This window comes from Polistes dominula, unplaced genomic scaffold, assembly GCF_049000335.1.
Source record: "Polistes dominula isolate Pdom_NZ unplaced genomic scaffold, Pdom_raw_medaka contig_12, whole genome shotgun sequence".
NCBI classification, from domain to species: Eukaryota; Metazoa; Arthropoda; class Insecta; order Hymenoptera; family Vespidae; genus Polistes; species Polistes dominula.
The window spans coordinates 1,886,760-1,910,112 of record NW_028301116.1 but is presented as its reverse complement, the minus strand read 5'-3'; the positions used below and the strand labels follow the sequence as shown (position 1 = coordinate 1,910,112).

Genomic DNA, 23,353 nt, shown 5'->3' with positions numbered 1-23,353 from the left:
TATTAGGATGCTTTGGTCACGCATTGCTGTGGTTTTGTTATAAAATATAATTTATATTTTTTATTTAATTATAATAAAATATATCATATTTTATAATTTTATATTTAATTATAATAAAATAAAATATTAATTTTTAATATAATTTTGAAACTATTTAATAAATTATAACAACACACAAAATAATTCTAAAACTATAATGGAATAAATAATACTATTATATAAAACTATATAATAAATACTATAATATAACTATAATAATAAAATAATAATACTCGAAAAAATATAAAAAATAAGGTTAGTTATGTCATATGTAAATTTGAAAAAAACCTAAAAAAAATTGAATTGTAATACAACTCCATCTATTAAAAACTTACAGTACTTAGAAATCTAGATAACCTCTAAATAATTAAATCCTTAAATTAGTTATAAAAAATATCAAATAATCATACTAAAAACTATCACCCTATATATTAGGTTAAAAAAAATTAAACTAAATATAAAAATAAAGGTATACATTCATGTTTTTTTTTCAATAATTCAAAATTAATCTCATAAACTCTTTATGAACGTAAATATCATTTTTCATAGTATTTTTAAAAGCTTCCATTAAAGAAAGAGATAGAAAAAGAAAAAGAATAAAAATAAAACACACATTCACACACATGGAAGAAAGGATAAAAAATGGACGATGGAATGGAACGAAAAGGAAAATAGAAAATAGAAAATAGAAAAATAGAGAGTAGGAAAAGATTTGTAACGAGAACGTCATAGTGGCACAAAGATGTTTCCGAGCTACATTTTCTTCTTGCATAAAACGACGAAGTAGAACGCAACTCTACACGTTTTTCACACACCTTTCTTTCTTTTTTTCTTTTTTTCTTTTTTTTTTTTACACCTCTTTCTTCAACAAGGGAATATATGCATATATCCTTTTTTTCCCTTAACTTGATATTTTTCTTTTTTTTTTCTTTTTCACGGGAATACTCGTAAGGATGATAATGTGCCCTGTGAGAGTGTCATTCAATGTACAGGACAAATCATTTTTCTTTTCTCAGAGCTTATATTTTATTTTTTATATTTTTTTTCTCTTTTAATATAACACCTAAAAAAAGTTTACCTTTCCTCGATTTTAATTATTTTTTTTTTCGTCTAATAATAAAGTTTGTTTTTTATATTAGAAAAAAATATTAAAGAATTTATTATTCGTATATTATTCAACATATTTGTAAAATATTTTTTTAATTAATTAGGAAAAGTTTAATCGAATCAAAAAATATACAAACATATAGTGATGTTTTTATTTAAAAAGAAAATTATATTTAATTAAATTATATCTTAAAATTTAATATAGTAATAATTATATATAATAGTAAAGTAAAATAGTTGTAATTAAATTTGGAATAATTATATTTTTATTTAAAGTAATAATTGCTATAAAAAATTATTATATAATAATACAAATGTTGTTTAATTATATATATTTAAATGATTACATTATTTTGAATGAAACATTAAATATGTAAAATATAAATAATATTTAATATAACAATCTTAACAAGTGTTTTGTAAAACATTTCAAACATGTAAATTTGTATTTTGTTTAATACTAATACATCACCTTTAAAAAAATCGAAATGTTACATTAGCAATGCAATGTAACCCAACACGAAACGAAACAAAACCAATTTAATCGTTCGATGTTAAAAATATTCCAACTAATCAAAGTTAAAGAAAGATAAAAAAAAGAAGGGTGATGGTGAGGTGGTGGTGAAGAAAGAAAACCGAAGCCAAGTAGGACGTTTCCCTATCTTCATTGATTTATCTATTTGACACTTTCTTATCCTATTTCTTGTAAAATAGCAAATATAAGTGGAATGAATTTTAAAAAGGAAAAAAAGGTGGATTCATCAAACACGACAACATTCATTTTGTCGCAGTAAAAAAAATCATATCAACCGCAGTATATGTGGTGTATGTGTATGTGTGTGTGTGATAAGGAATACGTAAAACTAAAAGAAAAGTCATACACATATACATATTTGTGTATCTTGGCAAACGGAATGTAAGACCACGATTTTGTGAAATTTATGCTCACTCGCCTGTCAAGAAGTCCACCACGTACGTATAAGTAAGCATTTTATTTATATACGTATATGTATTTACATATTTTGCATGAGAAAAAGATTCACCATAGTGACGTAAGAAAGAAAGAAAGAAAGAATAAAAAAAAAAAAACTAAGGGAGAAAATGGAGGCCGATCTAACACAAATACAAACGAATATAAAATGTAACTGGTTGAAATATCTTTTTTCCAATTGCAACCTATGCACTTTTGCATATGCAAAAACATATTGCATCTTTCGATATTATAATTTTTTAAATAATGCTAACAATAAGTTTGATTTTATTTAATAAAAGAAACAAAATCATTGGATGCACAATATTATATATTATATATAAATATTTTATTATATAATATATTTCTACTACATTTATTATACTATATATATGTATAATATTTTATTTAATAATAAATTTAAATTAATTTTAATTTAATTAATAAAAAATTTAAATTAAAAAAAATATATATATATATTTATAAATATAAAATTATATAAATTTTAATATAGTAATATATAATATTAATAATATTATAATATATAAAATTTGTATATTTTTATTATTACATATTTTATATTTTAATATAAATATATATATATATATATATATATATATATATATATATATATATGGTATATATATGACAAATTCAAATCTTTGTATATTTAATCATATTAGAAAAACAATCTATTTTCTTTATATTTAAACAAAAAACAAAACAATTTCAGATAAAAACGAAACCAAGTAAAATATCTTACCTGTCAAGACTCATGAGGACTAACGTGTAAACGCTAGCATAAGCGGTTACGATGATAAGATATTGGACAATTTTGCACCAAATATTACCAAAGGGCCAATAAGGTAATACAAAATCTGTAGCAGTGAATGGTATGCAAAATATAACGAAAAGTAAATCGGCAACTGCTAGATTAATGATTAGTATATTAGTTGTTGATCTCATTCCTGGATTAGCAGCAACTACGATAACAACTAATGTGTTTCCAATTAATCCGAGAATACCGATCATTCCAAAAAATACTGGTACAATAACGCTGACTATTTTTTCAATGAGATCACGATCATAAGTAATATCATTTTCATATTTATCGCAAGCTGGATTATTGTTTTTTAATGTACCATTGCATATATTACTAAAATTCGACCATTGCTCGGTTAAATTTTCGATTACTATATCCAATATGTTTTCCATCTTGATATTAGAAATATTTTCTTTTTGGTTTTGTTTAGGTTTAACTTTTGGTCAGATAATAATCAACGTGTGTTTTTTGCAAATTATATGATTAGAATTTTAAATAGGTTATTTTCTTCGAATTTTTGCATGACTCGTGTAATTTTCATAATTTTTGAATATTTGTAATTTCCTTCTTTTTCATTTTTTTTATCATTGTTATCTGACGATGGCCCTAGGGGTAAATTATCTGGAAAATAAATAATTTTATTTAATTTATTATATAATTTAAAACAACTATCATTAAATTTGTTTTTTCTATTTTAAAAATTATTTATTTCATATTGAATTTAACTTAAATATTTTTAATTTTATTATTACAGTTTATTTATTATTATATTTTTTTATATATTAGGTCGAGTCATAAGTAACTTCCGATGCGTCTATGTAGAATCTATTTTTCGTATTTACCTACTATAAGTCACCGAAACAAACGAATTTTTGATATCACTGTACAGATGAGGATTCAGTTAGTCTTCTATCAACTTTTTTATGTAGTCAATGTTACATTTAACCGTTTTTCTTAACTTCTGAAATGGATAGTAAACAGTGCATATTCGACATGTAATGCTTTAGGAATTGAAACAAGGCAATAGCACTAAAGTGGCAGCTGAAAAAATATGCAGCGTATACGGTGCAGGATTGATAACTGATAGGGCAGTCAGAAATTGGTTTGTAAATTTCCGTTCTGGAGATACGACCTTAAAAGACGAACCGAGTGCAGGACGTCTTTCCAACTTTGACGAACCTTTTAAAGGTAATATTGGAGCAAAATTCAATAGATACGTCAAACGAATACAAAGAGTGCAAAAAAAACACTATGAAAAGTGTCGTGCATTTATCAATGACAGAAACACCATTCTTTGTCTCATAAAAAATGGAAGTTATTTATGACACGACCTAATATATATTATATTAAATTTATTTATTAATATATTTTAAATTTAATGAAATATATTTTTTCTAATAATTACGGTCGTAATTACTTTTATTTTATTTTTTATCTTTTTTTTTTTAATTTTAAACACAAACATAATATAAAAAAGTAACATTTAAAAAGTATATATATATTTAACATTTATTTAGATTTATTTTATTTATATTTCCATATATTTAATATTATTTATGTTCGATTTGTTGCAATAACGTTATACCTCCTCCCTCACAATTCCCTACCAGAATTAAAAACTATGAACATATATATAGTAAAATAATTTAATATCGATCAAGTCTTGTCACCAAAGTTCATAGAATTTGAAATTACGTCAAAGAATTGGGTGAGGGGGGGGGGCTTCATTAAAAATATTCATGAAGGGTTCTCGCATCTCAAAAGAAGTAGAAAAAGTGGAAGAAGAAAAAGAATGTGTTTTTCCAGTGGACAAAGAGAGAGAGAGAGAGAGAGAGAGAGAGAGAGTGAGAGAGAGAGTGAGAGAGAGAGAGAGTGAGAGGGGAAAGAAGAGGGATACTACCATATTGAAACTTATTCATTTTTTTTATTTTTTATTTATCATGGAGAAATCAAATGGGGAATGTTTTTCTTTCGGTTACGTGAGAAAATGATTGGTACGATCGATCGAACCGAATGTGACAACACAAAACAATATTTTTCATAAAGAAAAAATATTTTCCAAAATGAAAGTCATTGATTATGTTTAATACGTGAAATACGTGAAATATCAATGTAATATCTTTGTAATGATAATAAACGTATTCAATTTCAATGCTATAAGTATTACAAATTACAAATATAATTCAACATTATTGAACAAAATTTGTAAATTAGATTTAATAAGTAGTATAATAATTTCGAAGGAAAACACAATTTTAAAACCATGATAGTGAGCAATTGAACAAATAAATCTCGAACGAATAACAATGGGAAAATGAATAGGAAAATTGCAGGAAATTGATTGTGAGCTCGTTTTGATAATATTACCCGAGACCCCCTCTCACCACCCCTCCCCACTCACCCCCCCCTTCCCCAATCATCGGATTAAATTAACTAACTAAAAGTGTCAACCATTCTAATGCAAATGTTAAAACAGTTTCATCATTTGACTATACACACATATATCTATAAATTGTTATCTACACATTGAAATTATTTTGAAATAATAAAAAATAATATTGAATAATATAGTTAATATTGAATAATAATTAAATATAATAAATAAATATATTAATGAGTGTAGGTGGAAAGGTGGTTGTGGTTTTTCTCATTGAAAAATGTGATTTAAAATTTCGTGCTTTTATTTATTTTTTAACTTGTTAATGTGTTAACTAACCACGTTAATAATGTATAGTATTATTAGTTATAATATATAATATAATAGTATAATATATAATATTATAATATAATATATAATATAATATAATAATATAATATAATAATATAATATAATACATAATATTATATAAATAATCTTATAATATATAATATTATATAAATAATCTTATAATATATAATATTATATAAATAATCTTATAATATATAAGATAATATATAATATTATTAGTTAATATATATACAAAATCAATTGATAATTAATATATGATAAATAAAATTCAATTAAATAATAATAAAACAACATTGTGAAATAGTTTACGATAATTTGTTCTCTTTTTTTATTGAATTGTTTCTTCTTTTCTTTACGACATTTTATACTCAAACGATTCTTCCATTATCTTATCTTACAAACAATAAATAACAAGTTAGTATCATAAAGAACAAAAAACCAGATTGATACGTGTGTAACGTGAAAAGAAAAAAAGAAAAAAGGTTCATATATAATAATAACGAGCGTATCGATCTTATATATCAAATAGAGAATGTGCAAATATCAACAGAGAGAGTTATTTATTTTATTTTTTTTTTTTTATCGTAATAATACCTTCAACGCATATATATATGAAAGAGAAAAAGAGAAAGAGAGAAAGAGAAAAAGAGACACGTGTAACTCAAGAAGAATTAATTATAATATTCACAGAGAGCTAACCAACAACAAAAAAGGTGTCATTTTTGGAACCGTAATGTTAAAACATCAACAAATTTCACAGATAAATTAAAAATAAAGATAATCAGTAACGATAAACATACATAATCGACATGATCTATAAATTTTTTATCGAATACGTGAAAGATTAAACAAGATAAATAATCAATAATATTTTTTAATTAATTTCGTATATTTTTCAAATAAACAATTTTTCATCGTTAAAAAAAAATACGTACGAGTACAAATAGAATTCATTTATAGGCTGTCAAATATTTATTCAAACAAAAATAAAATATAGGTATGTTAATATTGCAATAATTATTACATATTTAACTGTAAAGTTATATCTGTCTATAAAAATTATGATAATTATAAAATTTATACGAGAATATACTTGGAACAACAAATGAACACATTTTTCATTTGAAATGTGAAAATAAAACAAAAAGATAAAATTTATTTCACTTTTGCAATTTAAAATACTTGGTATAATTTAATAAAATTTTTTAAAGTAATAAATTATAATTTTTAATAGTTTTTCCATTAATCCACCCCTTTAGTTTTGTTTTTTTTATATCACAAAAAAAATAAGTAATTTTAACGTTAGTTAAATTATTGTTAACGTTAGAAAAAAAATTAAAAAGAAGAAAAAGATAAAATCTGTTTAACTTTTGCAATTGAAAATAAATATATAAAATTTAATATAATTTTTTAATCTAATGAATTATATTTTTCATAGTCACAGAAATTAACCTTAATTTTTTTTTATATTAAAAAAAATAAATAATCTCAACGTTGTTAACGTTAGAAAAAAAATTAAAAAGAAAAAAAGATAAAATTTGGTAAACTTTAGCAATGTAAAATACTTAGTATAATTTAATATAATTTTTGAATGTAACAAATTATATTTTCTATAGTTTCCCCATGAATCCACCCTTCTAGTTTTTTTTTATATTACAAAAAAAAATAATTTTAACATCGTTGACGTTAGAAACAAAAAAATAAATAAATGAAAGATAGAAAAAAGTATTGTACATATTTTATCACGATTATAAAATGATCGATGCGTAAAGACATTAACGGAAGTAAAATAGATCGACCTTCATTTTCCGGTATAATAATCGTACCGAGTTAAAAATCTCATTTTACTCTATTGTTAAACCAGAAAAGCGAATCGTCGTCATTATCATCATTCGTTCGATACTTTTTTACATACTGTGTAGTAATAATATTACCGAGAAGAAAAGAAAAAAGAAAAAAAAAGAAAAATGTCCTTCCGTTTTATACACGTTCACCTAACCTAACTTTTTTGTCCATCCTACTATATTATTATCGATCGATTACTTTTAACGTCAAAATGAACATTTTTACCAGTTTTCTTATAAACGTATTATATTATATTATATTCATTTTTGTTTTTTATTTTAATTTAATCTTCACTGTAAAAAATTATTGTACATTTTCTTTTTCTTGTTTATTTTTGTCGACATTTGCTTTCCATCATTTATGGCGGAAATTAAATTAAATTAAATAATTTTATACGATTTTTATTCTTTATATATATATATAGATATTAATTACATAATTTGAATTTATTTTGTATTCCAAATTCAATATTTTGTTTTTGTTTTGTTTTAAATTGTTAATTTATTAATTTAAAATTAAATTGTTTTCAATTTTAAATATGTCAAAAAAATAAAAAAAGAACAAGAAAAAACATTTTACATAATTATTATTTAATATAATTATTATTTATTATAATGATTATTTAAATAATATTTAAGCACGAATCAAAGATTAAAAAAATATCGAAACAATCATCGATACTTATTCAAACGTGTCCACTAAATTTTGAAACTAAAAACAAATCAAGGTAATAAAATGACAAGAAAAACCCCATTATAAATAATTTCACCGATCAATTTTTAAATAAATAATGATAGGAACGTGTCAACGTATAGCAAAAGGTTTTGATAGAAGAACAACGAGACGTATTATGATTTACAAGTCCTATCGATCATATTACAAGGGGAAAACCAGAGTAATTCGCATAAATGAATTAATGGCTAAAGGTGTTCCCGCACTCCTTCCTCTCTATTCCTGACATCGAAAATTTATAACATAGTCGTGACCAATACTTGGACAAAAGATTTATCACAAAATAATACATGTTTTTCACTGAGATATATATTTATTGTATACATATATAAATATATATTTTATACACGTTCACCTAACCTAACTTTTTTATTCATGCTATATCCATAGATATATGTTTTTACTATATATATGATGTTACTATATATATATCTTTTGATTTGACCTTTATTTATATATTTTTTCAATTTTTTATCTTTCAGTACACTTTTGACTAATCAATAACTGTTTTGATTAATTATATTGAAATGAAATACTCGACAAAGTTTATTTTTATAGCTTTAATGCTTTGGAAACTTTTGATATTACTATTTTGAAAACGAAATAACGAAGAAAGAAAAATAAAATAATCGAAAGTAAAGAAATGATAATAAAAAACGGTCATAGATTTTCTAATTGGTCATTCTTTTTATCTTTTTATCTTCAAAATATCTTTTATGATAGTACTAAAGAAGACGAACTTGTACAATGTCGTAAAAAATTCACACTAATCCTAATTTATTATAACCAACAATTTCAAACTTTCTTCTTTTATTTGTTTTTCATATAATTAAGTTATTATTTTTTAATACGTCTTACCCATAAAAAAATAAATAATATAATTTAATAAACTATTTATCTCATAAATTTATTATTATTAAATTTATTTATAAATAATATTATTTATTATCTCATTAAACAAAATTCAACAATAATCGTGTCACGAATTATGTTAATTTTCTAACAAGTATAGAAATAAAATAATAAAAATAATAATAAAATTTAAAAAAGGGGTTGAATTAACTGTTTTCTAGCACCTATCAAATTTGCGCATAATTGGGCCCACAATTATCAACCAATAAAATTATTTTAACGTGCGCACGTACCTTTTTAATATTAGCGATGATGTGTTCTCCAAAAAATAAATAAAAAAAACCATTAGACAGAAGAAGGGTGAAATAAGGTAAAAAAAAAGTCAAAGTTAAATTTAATTTTTCTAGTTTCGTTTCTTTTCTTTCTTCCTGGTAGTCACATAACCTCTCAAAGATCACGTGACAGACAGTCTTGATCGAGGATTGGTCTCACAAATAAAATTACTTTCGGTAAACTATTTTCCTCTTCTTTTTCTTCTTTTTCTTTTTGTTTCCTGTTTCTTCTTCTTCTTTTTCTATTTGTTTCCTGTTGCTTCTTCTTCTTCTTTTTCTTCGTTTTCTTTTTTTGTCTTCTTTTTCTTTTCAATTGGATAACCGTTTTCTTCGACCCCGTCGATGAAACGTTCGACTACGAAGAACTCGGAAATGAATTAATCGACGATGGTCATTGAAGAATAAACCTAATCGAATATCCATACGCATGACTCGCCAAAAGATCGTCGAACCGATTGAAATTCACCATTTAATGATAATAATAATAATAACAGTAATAATAATAATAATGTTAACGTTCTAACTGCTTTGATCATTCGATCCTCTAAATTCTTTCTCACGAACATTTTACGATTTTCTTACAAATTGTCCACTCCGATATTAAATTAATTAACACTAATTTTAAATAGACGTACATTATTTCCATTTATTTATTATTTATTATTATTGTTGTTATTATTTTAGATGTTATTTTTCATTTATGATTATTGTTTATAATATTAGATGTTTTAATGTTAGGAACGAAGAGAGTTGAACAGTTTACGATTATTAATTATTTAAACTTTAATTTCACTTTTTCTCACGACATAAAAAAAGAAAAAAGTGTTATTATAGAATAATTTAAAAAAAAAAAAGTTAAAAGCGTAATCTTTAAACTACGATCTACTCATTTTGATTTATAAATTGAACAAAAAATTCTTTTCTAACACTTAAAAATAAAATCGCGATATTATCTCGTACTGTAATTTATTAAATTAAGAAGAAAAAAGTAAAAAATATTTGTAAAAGATTCGTCCCTTAATTTTTAATTTTAATTCTTAAAAAAAATTTTTTTTTTAATTTTTTTTTTTTTTAAGAACTTATCTAAAACACCGTTCGTCCTTTAGATCCTATCTTAGTAGGGATCAGGATCATTGTCATGTAACCACCGACCACGCTCGTTCGAAGGACATTTCGTACTGACGGCTTTTGCCCAACCGTAACATAAGTGCACCACCACCACCACGCATCTATGAGAACATTTCTAGAGGGTGTTCAGAATCAAGGAAACAACGCGACGACGACTCTCTACGATAAACGTCATCCCTGCTAAACTACCACAAGAAAATATCCCACAGATTCCCTAGATCTAGAAATAAAATCGATTTTGGAAATACCAAATTATCCATGGTGGAATTAAATATTTGATTACCTTCTTTGATTACCATCTGAAGATAAAATCGTTTCCTGTATTACTGATTGTGAATATTGTTTTATTTTATATTCCCGATTTTCAATATTGTTTCATTTTTTACATTACCGATTGTCAATATTGTTCTATTCTAAGTTACCAACTAATTTTTATTTTTATTAAAAATTTTTTTTTTAATCAATATATTGTTAGTAACTTTGATATATATTTTTAACATGATATATCGATATTATTAAAATAAATAGCATTAGCAATTTTTTTTAACACATAAAGCGTGTTTTGTTCATAACTTTGTACAAACAAAAATATCGATCTTTTTATCGCGATAACACATGTCATTCATTGTTTATCGTATTTATCGTAAAATAGTATGGATTGCTAGAATAAAGTACCAATCAAGAGATAATAATTACCTGAAAACAAAAATTTATAGGATGACTTTCAAAATAATTCATTGTAAATGTTAGAATTTATTGCAATTTATTTTGTAATTGTAATGACTAGAAGAAACAAAAAAGAACATCTTTTATTTCGACAAATAAAAGACGAGTATTATTTTTTTAAACAATACATTTAACATTTGTTTAGTAATACTTTAATAGAGAATAATTTAATTTTGTGTTGTCTTTTTTTTGTATTACATTATTGCATTACATCATAATTTTGTTTATAATAAGTCATTGATAACTACTAAAATATAATACCGATTATATTAAAATTGTTTTTGTTAATCTTTACAATATATTATAAGATTACAAAAATAATTTATTTATTTTCTTATCATTTATTTTGCATTACACAGTTATAACAATTTTGCAAAATGTACAAAATTAAAATTTTCCTAACACGATTAATTCTATTCTATATAATAAACATATATTATTTACTTTCTATACAATACACAATACTTTTTTTTGTTTTTAATTAATTATTTCATCAAAATTATTTGTCTCTATTTAACAAAATTTTTATAAAAATGTTCAGCAACGCATTGGTATCTTGCAAGTTTTTTATCATCAATAATGTTATAAAAATTTTCTATATTTTCAATATCTTCCATAGTTAATTTATCAATATCTAAAACATCATCTTTATCTGCAAGTATAACGTGAATTAGCCAGAAACCAGTTAACAAACCGTATAAACAAAATCTTTTCAATTCAGATTTGAACCAATCGATATTTAAATTTTTAAGATGTTCCTCATTAACGCCATTTTCTTCGAGACATTTAGAAAAATGACGATGATAATGTTCCACTAATTTTTCATAATCATTCTCAATGTAACACGATCTAACACTTGTATAAACAAAATAAAGAAAATCCGTAGCAACCGATGAATGTCTAACAATTTGATAATCGACGAATTTCAAATCCGATATTTTGCCGTTCTTATCATATTTATATAAAATATTATTAATCCATGGATCACCATGACAAATGGTAAAATATTTGTCTTTAGGTAAATTGAACAATTTAGTTAAAGAATTGTAACATTGATTTTTCAACGTTTTCAAATATCCTATCGCATTTTTCAAATCTTCCGATTGATCTTTTATCGATTCCAAATGATGGATAGCACAATTCATACTATTCTCAACTGTACCACCAATCGGAGATTTAGTATCCGTACAAAAAATTATTTCTTTCAATGGACTCGTCAATTCTTCGAAATATTTCGGATCCTTTAATTTTATCGACAATGATTTTCCATGCCATTTCGCTAAATTCTGAAATTTAAAAAACAAAAAATGTATTACAAAAATTATTTAATTGTTTTTTAACACTCGTATGTATTTTTTTTTTTTTTAACTATACTATATATTATCCATGACTTTGTAAAGTAACCAAGTTAACAAATGATAACGTATTTATTTTATTTTTGTTACCATACACACAAAAGTGCAATTTTTAATAAATAGTAATTTTATAAAAAATTATATAAAATGAAAGAAAAATTAAATAAAATTAATATATTATTTTATAAAAAAATATATAATTATATTTAATATACAATATATTTTATTATTATATTATATATAATAAATAAATATATAATAAATATAATATAATAAATTTATTGTATAAATAATTATATAAATATTAATTAAATTTATAATAAATATAATATAATAATTTTATTATATATAATAATTATATGATTAAATAATTTATATTATTTAAATATTATTTAAATATTATAAAAAATATATAGAATAAATATAATTTATAATAATAAATATTAATAATTAATATATATAATACATCTACTATATTTAAAATAATTCCTAATAAAACAAATAAAATATTGACTTTTCTAAATGAAAAAATAAATTGCCGAATGTACTAGCAATTTTTCATAATCTTTTATTATCCGACTGTAATAACGTTTCAACTCAAAAATATTCACGTCTCGTACACCAAACTACCACTAACATTCATTCAGATTCTAATGCATAAAGTAACTATTATATATACATTTTCCAAATGACGCATTTAAGAACATAAGTGAGAAAATCAAATGTAAATATCTTATCAAATAGATTATTAACCTTGTCAGGTATTTACAATTGAACTCATCCTTCATACGTAATATACTCCTATTATATATTATCTTTTATGAAATGATACTAACACACTTATGTGTACACACATAAATATATATAAATATAGTTGCGATACAGATCTAAACTTACGTAAGATATTTATTGATGATTAACAAAAAAAAATAATAATAAAAAAAAAACAAGAAAAATTATCAATGAAAAAGATAAGAAAAAAGAAATAATAGTAATAATACCTGTAAGGTGAACAAAGTGTGTTCCAAATCAAGATGATTTCGTCTGTCGCAATTAGTATATCCTTGTTCAGCTAAATCCTCCATAATAATCTCGCCTTTGTCCAATAAAACGAAACGTGGTCCAAAATCACCAATAACAGGTAACAGTTTTTCATATATATATCCTTCGATTAAATATAATGCTTCCGTATTGATCATTTGTGTTACAGGACGCGTATACGGAAGTATCTTGGTCATGAATTTTTTTTTATAAGCTATGAACAAATAAATAATTAGTAATTTGATATAATTGATATGGTTAATATTAATAAATTTGTTTTTGCATTTCTTACTATATATATATATACGTAACTATTACTGGTATATAAATAACCGTACTGAAGAGATATGGTAAAAAAATAATTAATTATAAAAATAAAATTAAATATATATTATAAATTAAAAAAAATTAATAATTATTAATAAAAATAGAAATAAATATATATTATTATTATTGTTATTATTATTATATATTATCGTACTGAAAAAATATGATAAAAAGAGAACAATATATAATAATTATTAATAAAATAAAAAATAAAATAATACTAACGTTTACCGTCCCCAGATTTACCAAAGACTGTAGTTCTGATCATGATCGATGTATAATTGTCACCCTTATTAGATCCTGCTTCATTTTTTGCCTCTTCAATGACAAGTCCATTATCATTTTCAAACTTCCTTAACAACGTTTGCCACTTCGTTCTATCTGTATCTGTAAAAGGAAAATAATTCCAAAAAAAAAAGTATAAAAAGAACAACAATAAAAAATTAAACGAACGAATAATAAAAATAAAATATGTGATAAAATATTTATACACACATACAAATATACTCTTATTTCTAATATAATATTAAAATTAAACGAACAAATCAGATTTTAAATAAAAATATATCGTATTAATCAAAATAATTAATGTGTATTTTTTTTATTACTTATTATATATTATACATTATTGTTTGTTAAATTTATTATTCTTCCCAATAAAAAAAAATAAAATAAAATATAAAAGAAGAATAATAATTAACAAAAATGAATTATTATATTCTAGAATAATTAATAATATATCATATCAATTGAAATAGTTATATATTATGTATAATATTTATATATTATTATATTACATATATTTATATATATATTATAATATATATTATATTAATTTCCATGTACCCCGAAAAGGAAGCATTATTTTAAATAAAAAAAAAAAAAAAACAAAAAAAATATATAATATTAATTTATATTAATTTTATTTTATATTAATTTATATTATATTATATTAATTAATATATATATTATATTATGATATATTTATTATTTATATATACATATAATTATATAATAATAATAAAAAATATATATATTTTTTTTATTACTATATAATTAACGAAATATAAACAAATATAAATTATTCTTCGTAACAAAAAAACAAAAAACAAAAAAAAGTATATAAATGAAAAATAAATGACAAATGAATTTTAATATTATTGTATTATAGAATAATTTTCCAAGTTAACACGTGTGCCATTATTAAATCTCATTCATATAACAAATTATTTTTCCTACAAAAAAAAAAAATTAAATAAAATTAGATAAAATATAAAATGAAAGAATAATAAAATGACCAAAAATGATTGATAATATTGTAGAATAATTTTCTAAGTTTCGCACGTGTGTTATCATTGAATCTGACTCGCTCGTACCTGACATAGTTTTCTGCTCCATTTTTGATCGTAACCGCACTAGACCTAGGCCGATAGCAAACTATTTGCTTGATAGCAAGCGCTGCTATAATAATGCATTAGGATGCTTTGACGTAGCGCCTGAGATAAGTGCAGGTATTACAGAAGATCTACAGACTTCTCGCATTTCGATTATAGTTTTTTTTTCTTTTTCTCACACATGCTCACACGTATACATACACGTAATCATTCCTATCTATTTTTCCTCTCCCCTCTTATCCAACCCACCCACACACTCCCATATCTGTCTATTTCACATACACACGTTCTAACACATTCTAATTTACTATGTCACTTTTCCTAGTAATTAGAAACAAAAAAACAACAAATGTTAAAAAAGAAAAATCATAATGATTCAAACACTATTATGAATGATGAAGTTATTTAACGTATCCCATTGGTGGAAAGACCAATATTACCATATTTGGTTATTACTTTGTTATTATAGCTATTTTTCTCATGAAATCCTTTGTATATATGCAAACACGTTAATGTTTGATATTCAAAGTCATATACACGTTTTAGGAAAAAATAGAAAATAGAAAATAGAAAAATAAAAGAAAAATATTCTCAGTGTTAAGAGTATTTAACAAGGTCAAGAGCTAATAAATCGGACTGACGTTGCAACAATCTGATGTAGTATATGTCTTTAGTTTCTCTGTTTAATTCTATTCTCTGTCTTTGTTACTCAGGTTTGTCTAGTATTATCATTTCTAGCATGTAAACGCTATGTCATCGTTTCACCTTGAACGAATAGGCTAACACATTGGAACTTGGCAATTGAAATATTCCGGTCGATTGATGGGGGGGACTATATTTTTAAATGCTTACGTTTTCTTTGTGTGTGTGTATATGCATCTACATTGTTTTTTTAATTTCTTTATTGCCAACTTCTTAATAAACGTAATGAACGATATTAACAAACAAAATTATATAAAACAGTCGTTAAACAAATCGATCAGTTTGTTGAATAAATAATTTTTTATTTATATAATATTAATATTAATAATAATATATTTTTATGGAACAGTGTGTATGTGTGTGTTTTTGTTTTATTTTATTTTATTTTATTTTTTGTTAATTTCATCAACGTCATTAATGATGTGAACTAAAAAATAATTCTAAACAAAATAATCGATCAATTAGGCTATATAATTAACCTTTTATTTTTATTTATATTGTATTATTATTAATAATAGTACATTTTTTATTGAAAAATTACGTCATTTGCATTAAACATGAATCATGTTAGAATATAAGTTTAAAATAAAGATAAAGTTAAAAAAATTAATATCACAGGAAGAAAAAATGGTACTGAATGAATTTGATAAATGCAAAAAGTAATCAAATGACATGTTGTTTTATAAGTGACGTAACATGAATAATAACTCATAACTATACGTTTATTGTGTGTGTGTGTGTGTGTGTGTGGTCCGGTTGTTCTCTTAATTGCACAGAAAAGTCGGTGATGTTATAAGAAAAATATCAACAACAAAAAATTCTAACAAATCCAGAAACGGATGTAAAAGATTCAAATAAAGAGATAAATGAAGATTATAACAATGTAGATAAAATTTTATCATATTTTTGACATCAAACAAAATTGATAAGCAAAAATAAAATCAAATAAAAATAATAATAATAATATTGCAATATAATTTATTTTAATAACATTATTAATAATATATATATATATATATATATATATATATATATATATATATATATATATATATATATTAAATTAATTATATATTATTTTAATATATATAATATAATTATATAATACTTTAATATATATTATAATATATTATATGTAATTATATTATATATTTATTATATATAATATTAATAAATATTATAATAAATAATATTAAATAATGTTAATAAATATTATTATTGTATATTATTTTATTTTATTTATATATTATACTATATATTATTTTAAATATATATATTTATTTTAATATAATTTATCATATAATATAATTTTATATAATATATTATAATATATTTTATAAATTTTAAAAATTATATATTATATAAAATATATTTATTAAAATATATATATAGTACGCGTTAACTTCAAAAACATTTACGAATTTTATTTTTTTTCTCTTTTTCAGTTTGCAATTTAGATGCAAATGAATACGTACTATCGGATGAATCCTCCGTAGAATTATTTGTCAACAATTTACAGCTTGTAGATTCCATTGATATTCAAATGATTGAATAAAAATGTAATTCAATACTATAACCACGTGCTAACTTTGTTCTTCTTCTTCTTGACTCGATCAACGATAATCAAAAGTAATGAAGAAATTCGTACAACAACTATTTATACATAAGATGTATGGAATAATCTTTTAATCGTTAAAAAATCATGAATTATCAAAAATTTGTGTTTGTTAATTATCACTTGTCAACCTACGTAAAAATACTGGTCGAGGTCGGTAATATTCAGTATTTCTCGGAGAGTACATTGACATCTTACGGTCTTTTAAAAATGATTCAAGTTAACAATCGTACACAATCATCTGATTAACTTCTTGTGTGATAATCGTTATCGTAATCAACGCAAATCAAAAATGAAGAGAAAGAAAAAAAAGAAAACCAAGAAACATAATCAAAGGTTTTAAAATGATTGATGTCAATGAACTCATACAATTATATCGCGATAAAATTTCATTTCATACCTGATGTATACCGGGTGTCTGAAGATTTCTTTTTACATTTCGAAATCTTAACATTCAAATTTACCATTCACTTTCGAAAATAAGATAAACAATGATTACATAATGTGGGTCATTTTAAATAGCATTCGAAGATATATATTTGCTATTTTTTTTTCCTATTTTTATCTCTTCTATTTTGTAATGGCATAGTAGGTTTTATTTTTCTTATGGGTTTTTAAAAGGAATTGGACCATAAAAAAAATACCATTAAAATAAAGATCAGATCGTATTGGTCATTTGCATACTAATATCGAAAATGTCATTCAAAATACTATATATATATATATTATTTTTATTTTATGTTATTAATATTTATTATTTTATATATATTATTATTTTATATTATATATATTATATAAAAATATACATACTTATATACATTATATTTAATTTTATTTTATAATAAATAATAATTTAATATATATAAAATTATAATAATATAATATAATATTTTTATATTATATAAATTAATATAAATATTTTATAATAGTTAGTAAATTATTTTTTAATTATTTTTAGAAAAAAATTTTAAATGTTCTCTGAAATTCATTGACACGTGGAATAACTAATTAAACTATAAAATAATTATACTAATTCACTATATATATTCGCAACAAAAAAAAAATACAAGAACATTCAACCGATTATTTTATAAAAAAAAAAATTAATTATTATTGAATATATAATACTTACTCATTTTTTTTGATAAATTAGTGTCTTTGTCAAAATGAATCAATCAATACTCGAGGAAGAGTTGTTTTCAGGTTCAGTACAGAGTTCCAAATGATGATCGTAGGTCAAAACTTCTCACGAGTTTCTCTGAAATTTTTGGGGAAAAAAGAAAGTTAGGAAAAGTGGTGGGGATTAGAAAATGGTTTATGGTAGGGGCACTCAACCTAATATTTCCTTCTCTTGTCAATAGATCATCAGGAGTTATTGACCGCTCATTGAACTTCGATCAAAAAACAAAAAAGGACAAAGATCATACAGAATAGATGATTCGATCGAAAACTATAAATAAATAAAGAACAAACTAAATCAAAATCCAAATGTTCAATTTTTCTATTTCATAAATAACATCGATACAAAGTCTAACAAAAAGAAAATATATAAATATAATTATATTTATTAGTACATAACAACATATTATTAATTCATACCTCTCAATTAAATAATTATCGTAAATTTAAATTGGAAAAAATGTGTAAAAAAATTTTCTTCGTAAATTTAATTTATTTTATTAATTATATTTAAATATATAACAATAAATTTATATAGATTTTATTGAAATTTAATTTGTTTTATTAATTTATTTTATTATAAATTTAATTTATTTTATTATTATATTTAAATATAATAATAAATTTATATTTCACTAATAACTATATACATAAATTATATTTATATATTTATATGCATTTACAATTAAAAAAAAAAGAAACAAAAATTAATATTTTGCAGTCATATTTTTTTCTTCTAATACAAATCACTGCTAAAAAATTCTACCATCAAAGGATATATAGAATAAACTAAAAGGATGATTAAACATACCAAACCACATACATACCAAATACTATTGTTAAATTATTCGTTTGAAATTTAAACTATAAATGGTTGAGGAATCTTGTTTTGCTAGGTGTAAAGTTTTAGAGTTCATTGTTCTTTTATTTTTGTTGTTGTTGTTGTTGTTGTTGTTGAAATAGGATAGGATTTCTAGGAACAAATGATTTGCAGAATTTTCTACAAATTTTTCTTCCATCTATTTATCTATCAATATTTTTAAATTTATCTATCTGTATTATCTATAGGTTGTTTTTGTAATTTATCTCTTATCTATTTGCACGCTTTTTAACCATTGATCGATATGAAAATCTGATAATAACTTTGTGACATGTTAAACGACCTTAGACGACATACGCACAAACATACACACACACATACATACACACCTAATGGATAAAAAAGATAACGTTATGAAAAAGAAATTAAAAACTGGTATTTTACCTTTCTTCATTATCCAATAGTCTTCTGTTTATCTTGAAGGGGAGGGGAGTGGTGAGAATTTTTCTCATATATGCTATGTGAACAAAATTAAATAAATAAATAAATAAATAAAAAAAAATTATTTAATAAGTATTCTACATTAAATAATATTATTATATATTTTATCAATTTACTACAATTATCGTTGTTAATATTATTACTATTATTTAAAATGTAATTTATGTTATTTGTTAAATTATTAATACCAAATGAACCATATATTATTAACATTCACATTCGTATAAAATATAATTTTTGTATTAAATATCATCAATCAGTCCAATTATTATTAAACTGTTTTGAAATATACGAATTAAGGTATACATAGATTGTCAATAGGTTTAAATGTGTGTGTTAACAGATTAAATGCATAAAGAGAATAATTGTTTCTAAATTTATTGGTCACTTTTTATAACTACACTTTTATCTCTTAAACTACATAATGGATTAGCATGATGGGTAAAGACATCGAATAAAACAAAATGGTCACTTATACGTATTTGCACGTTTTATTATTTTCAAATGTTGCTTAGAACCTGAAGATATTCTTTCATAATCTAATATAATTAATTAATGATAATTAAGTTTAACATTAACGCCTGACAACGACGAAGTAAAGGTTAAATATATATATACATATATATACATATATATATATATATATATATATATATATATATATACACATGTGTATATATGTAAGCTAATCCTTGCCCAGACACACGTACTGATATGTAATGTTTAATGGTTTTATTTATTTATTTATTTATTTATTTATTATTAATTTTATAATATTCTTTTTTTTGTTTATTTTTCTTTTTTTTCTTCTTCTTTTTCCTTAGTTATCTTATTTTACTTCGACTTTTACGGGCATATAAATAAAATCTTATTGCTTAATAATTTTTGTTAATATGTATATATATATATATATATATTATATGTATATATGTATGTGTATATATATACATATATATGTATATATATATATATATATATATAGTTATAATAATATTATATACGATGATATGTTCTTGTAGTCCCAATGATTAATATGCACGTTTTTGTGCAAATGTCTCAGACTTGAGACACGTTTTGGACGGATTGATCCAAACATTGCGTGAACATTCCGAGTTGAAAATTGTTTAACAATTTTTTAATTGAAATTTTTGAAAAATTTCGTTAATAAACAAAAATTGATAAAATTGAAAATAAAACAAGAAGAATTTCATATTCATGTTTGTATTCGTTCTTAAAGTAAAATCAACAACGAATTAACACAATTACATTTAAATTATTAAAAAATTATTTAGAAATTTTTAAAAAATTGTTTTCAATATATTTGTAACACATTGTTAATTTATTAAGTAGCCAATTGGATTGCTCGGAATGTCCTCGAATGTTCGGGATAGTACTTGACGAGGCCTCGGATTGTCATGTCGAACCTCGTCCTCGAAAGAGATGACAAATTATAATAATAAAAATAATAAAAATAATAATAATAATAATAATAATCATCATCATCATCATTATTATTATTATTAAAAAAAATAAAAATAGAAAAACAATTAAAATTAGAATAAAACAATGAAATAAATAGTTACGTTAAGAAAGATAAGACAAAGTTATTACAATATAAAAAGTATGAGGTCAAGAAAGAAAAAATGTGTCGAGATGGTAAAATTACAATTTAGAAAAAAAAAAGAAAAGAAATAGAAAAAGAAAGAAGAAAACAAGAAAAAGTAACTAGAGAGAGAAAAATCGGCTATATCGAGACACACACTCGCTATACATATTTTTTTTCATTTTTTTTTCTTTTTTTTTTAATATACTTTGCTATCTCTCGTGGCGAATCGACCATTTTTTTTTTTTTTTTAAATATATATACATATATCTGTTTTATATATGTATATATATATAAAATTTTATTTTTATTTATTACATTTTTTTTTCCTTTTTCTTTCCTCCCATATTTCTCTTTTGTTTTTTATCGTTTTTTTCCTCTCATTATACTTTTGGTTTATTTGTTTGTTTGTTTGTTTGCGACTCTCATTGAAGAGGCAACGCACGGGAGCCTCGTCACATACTTGAAATTAAATTGTTCTTTTTTTTTATCTATATCGCGTACAATTTTTACTAATAATAACCCAGATCCTTACGTTTCTGCGTCGATATGTTATGTATGTATATATATATGTTTGTTTTTGTGTAATATATGTATATGCATATATGCAATTAATGCATATATGAATATTTTATATATGTCAGTATGTATGTATATATGCGTTTATGTATTCGTGTGTTTATCATATGAGTTTGTTCCGCGTTGGGGGGACGTGTATTTTTAATATGTCAATTTTTTCTCTTTTTTTTTTGTTATAGTTTTATATCGCTACGGTAAAGTTACCATTACTTAAATATCACAATAACCTTACACAGAAAGCTGCTACAATTTATTACTATTGATTATTTCCTACTGATTAATTTAATATTACTTATTATCATCATCATCATCATTATCATCGTCAGCATAAGCATCGACATGATTTAAAATCATCATTATCATCATCATCATCATCATTATAATCGTCGTCTAATCTGTTTCATTATCATCATCATCATTATTAAGGATTGTTATAATTAACGTCAACATCATCGTCAGTGTTCATAGTCATCGTCATAGTCATTGTCATCGTCGTAGTCATCGTCATCGTCATTGTCTTCGTTACTTCGATCGAGATTCACATTATTTTATTTAAATAATTATTTATTTATTTATTTATTTCTCTTTTATTTTTCGTTTCACATATATTTTTTAATTAAAATTCTTTCCCCTTTTTGCAAGAATATATATGTATATATATATTAATAATAATAAATTATTATTATTAATAATTAAATATATATGTATTAAATTAAATGAAAAGTTTTTCTTTCGAATACATTGAAATTGAAACTTGCAAAAAAGACAAAAAAGACAAAAATAATTAATTAATTCACATTGTCAATCGTTAAATCGGCTTTTTCTCGTAATCATTGCCATTTGTATTTTATTATGCATCTACACGGCACTTTTTTTTATTTTAGCTATTAAAACCTTCATTTGTTTTTAATTTTCCATATTGTATTTCATTTTCCGTTTGTATTGTGTCTTTCGT

At 22.5% G+C, this 23,353-nt stretch overlaps 2 protein-coding genes across 3 annotated transcripts in view; both read right to left on the bottom strand.

Moving 5' to 3' along the window:
- The window catches only part of AstA-R1 (allatostatin A receptor 1), a 47,618-nt gene extending 36,989 nt beyond the window's left edge, over nucleotides 1–10,629 (bottom strand). The window contains exons 1-2 of one of the 2 annotated variants that reach the window (XM_015329157.2): nucleotides 9,390–10,629; nucleotides 2,880–3,560 (exon numbers count right to left, since the gene is read on the bottom strand). In XM_015329157.2, coding sequence (XP_015184643.1) covers nucleotides 2,880–3,331 — 452 coding nt within the window. In that variant the 5' untranslated portion in view covers nucleotides 3,332–3,560; nucleotides 9,390–10,629. The remainder of the gene's footprint in view (nucleotides 1–2,879; nucleotides 3,561–9,389) is intronic. The other variant, XM_015329155.2, reaches the window with a different exon arrangement.
- Nucleotides 10,630–11,302: 673 nt separating this feature from the next.
- LOC107070714 (uncharacterized) lies at nucleotides 11,303–15,582 on the bottom strand. The gene is made up of 4 exons (XM_015329154.2): nucleotides 15,382–15,582; nucleotides 14,231–14,392; nucleotides 13,639–13,892; nucleotides 11,303–12,568 (listed from the first exon to the last, which is right to left on the bottom strand). Exons 1-4 carry the CDS (start codon nucleotides 15,401–15,403, stop codon nucleotides 11,792–11,794), a joined length of 1,215 nt encoding a protein of 404 aa, XP_015184640.1. The 5' UTR covers nucleotides 15,404–15,582; the 3' UTR covers nucleotides 11,303–11,791.
- Nucleotides 15,583–23,353: the final 7,771 nt, after the last annotated feature.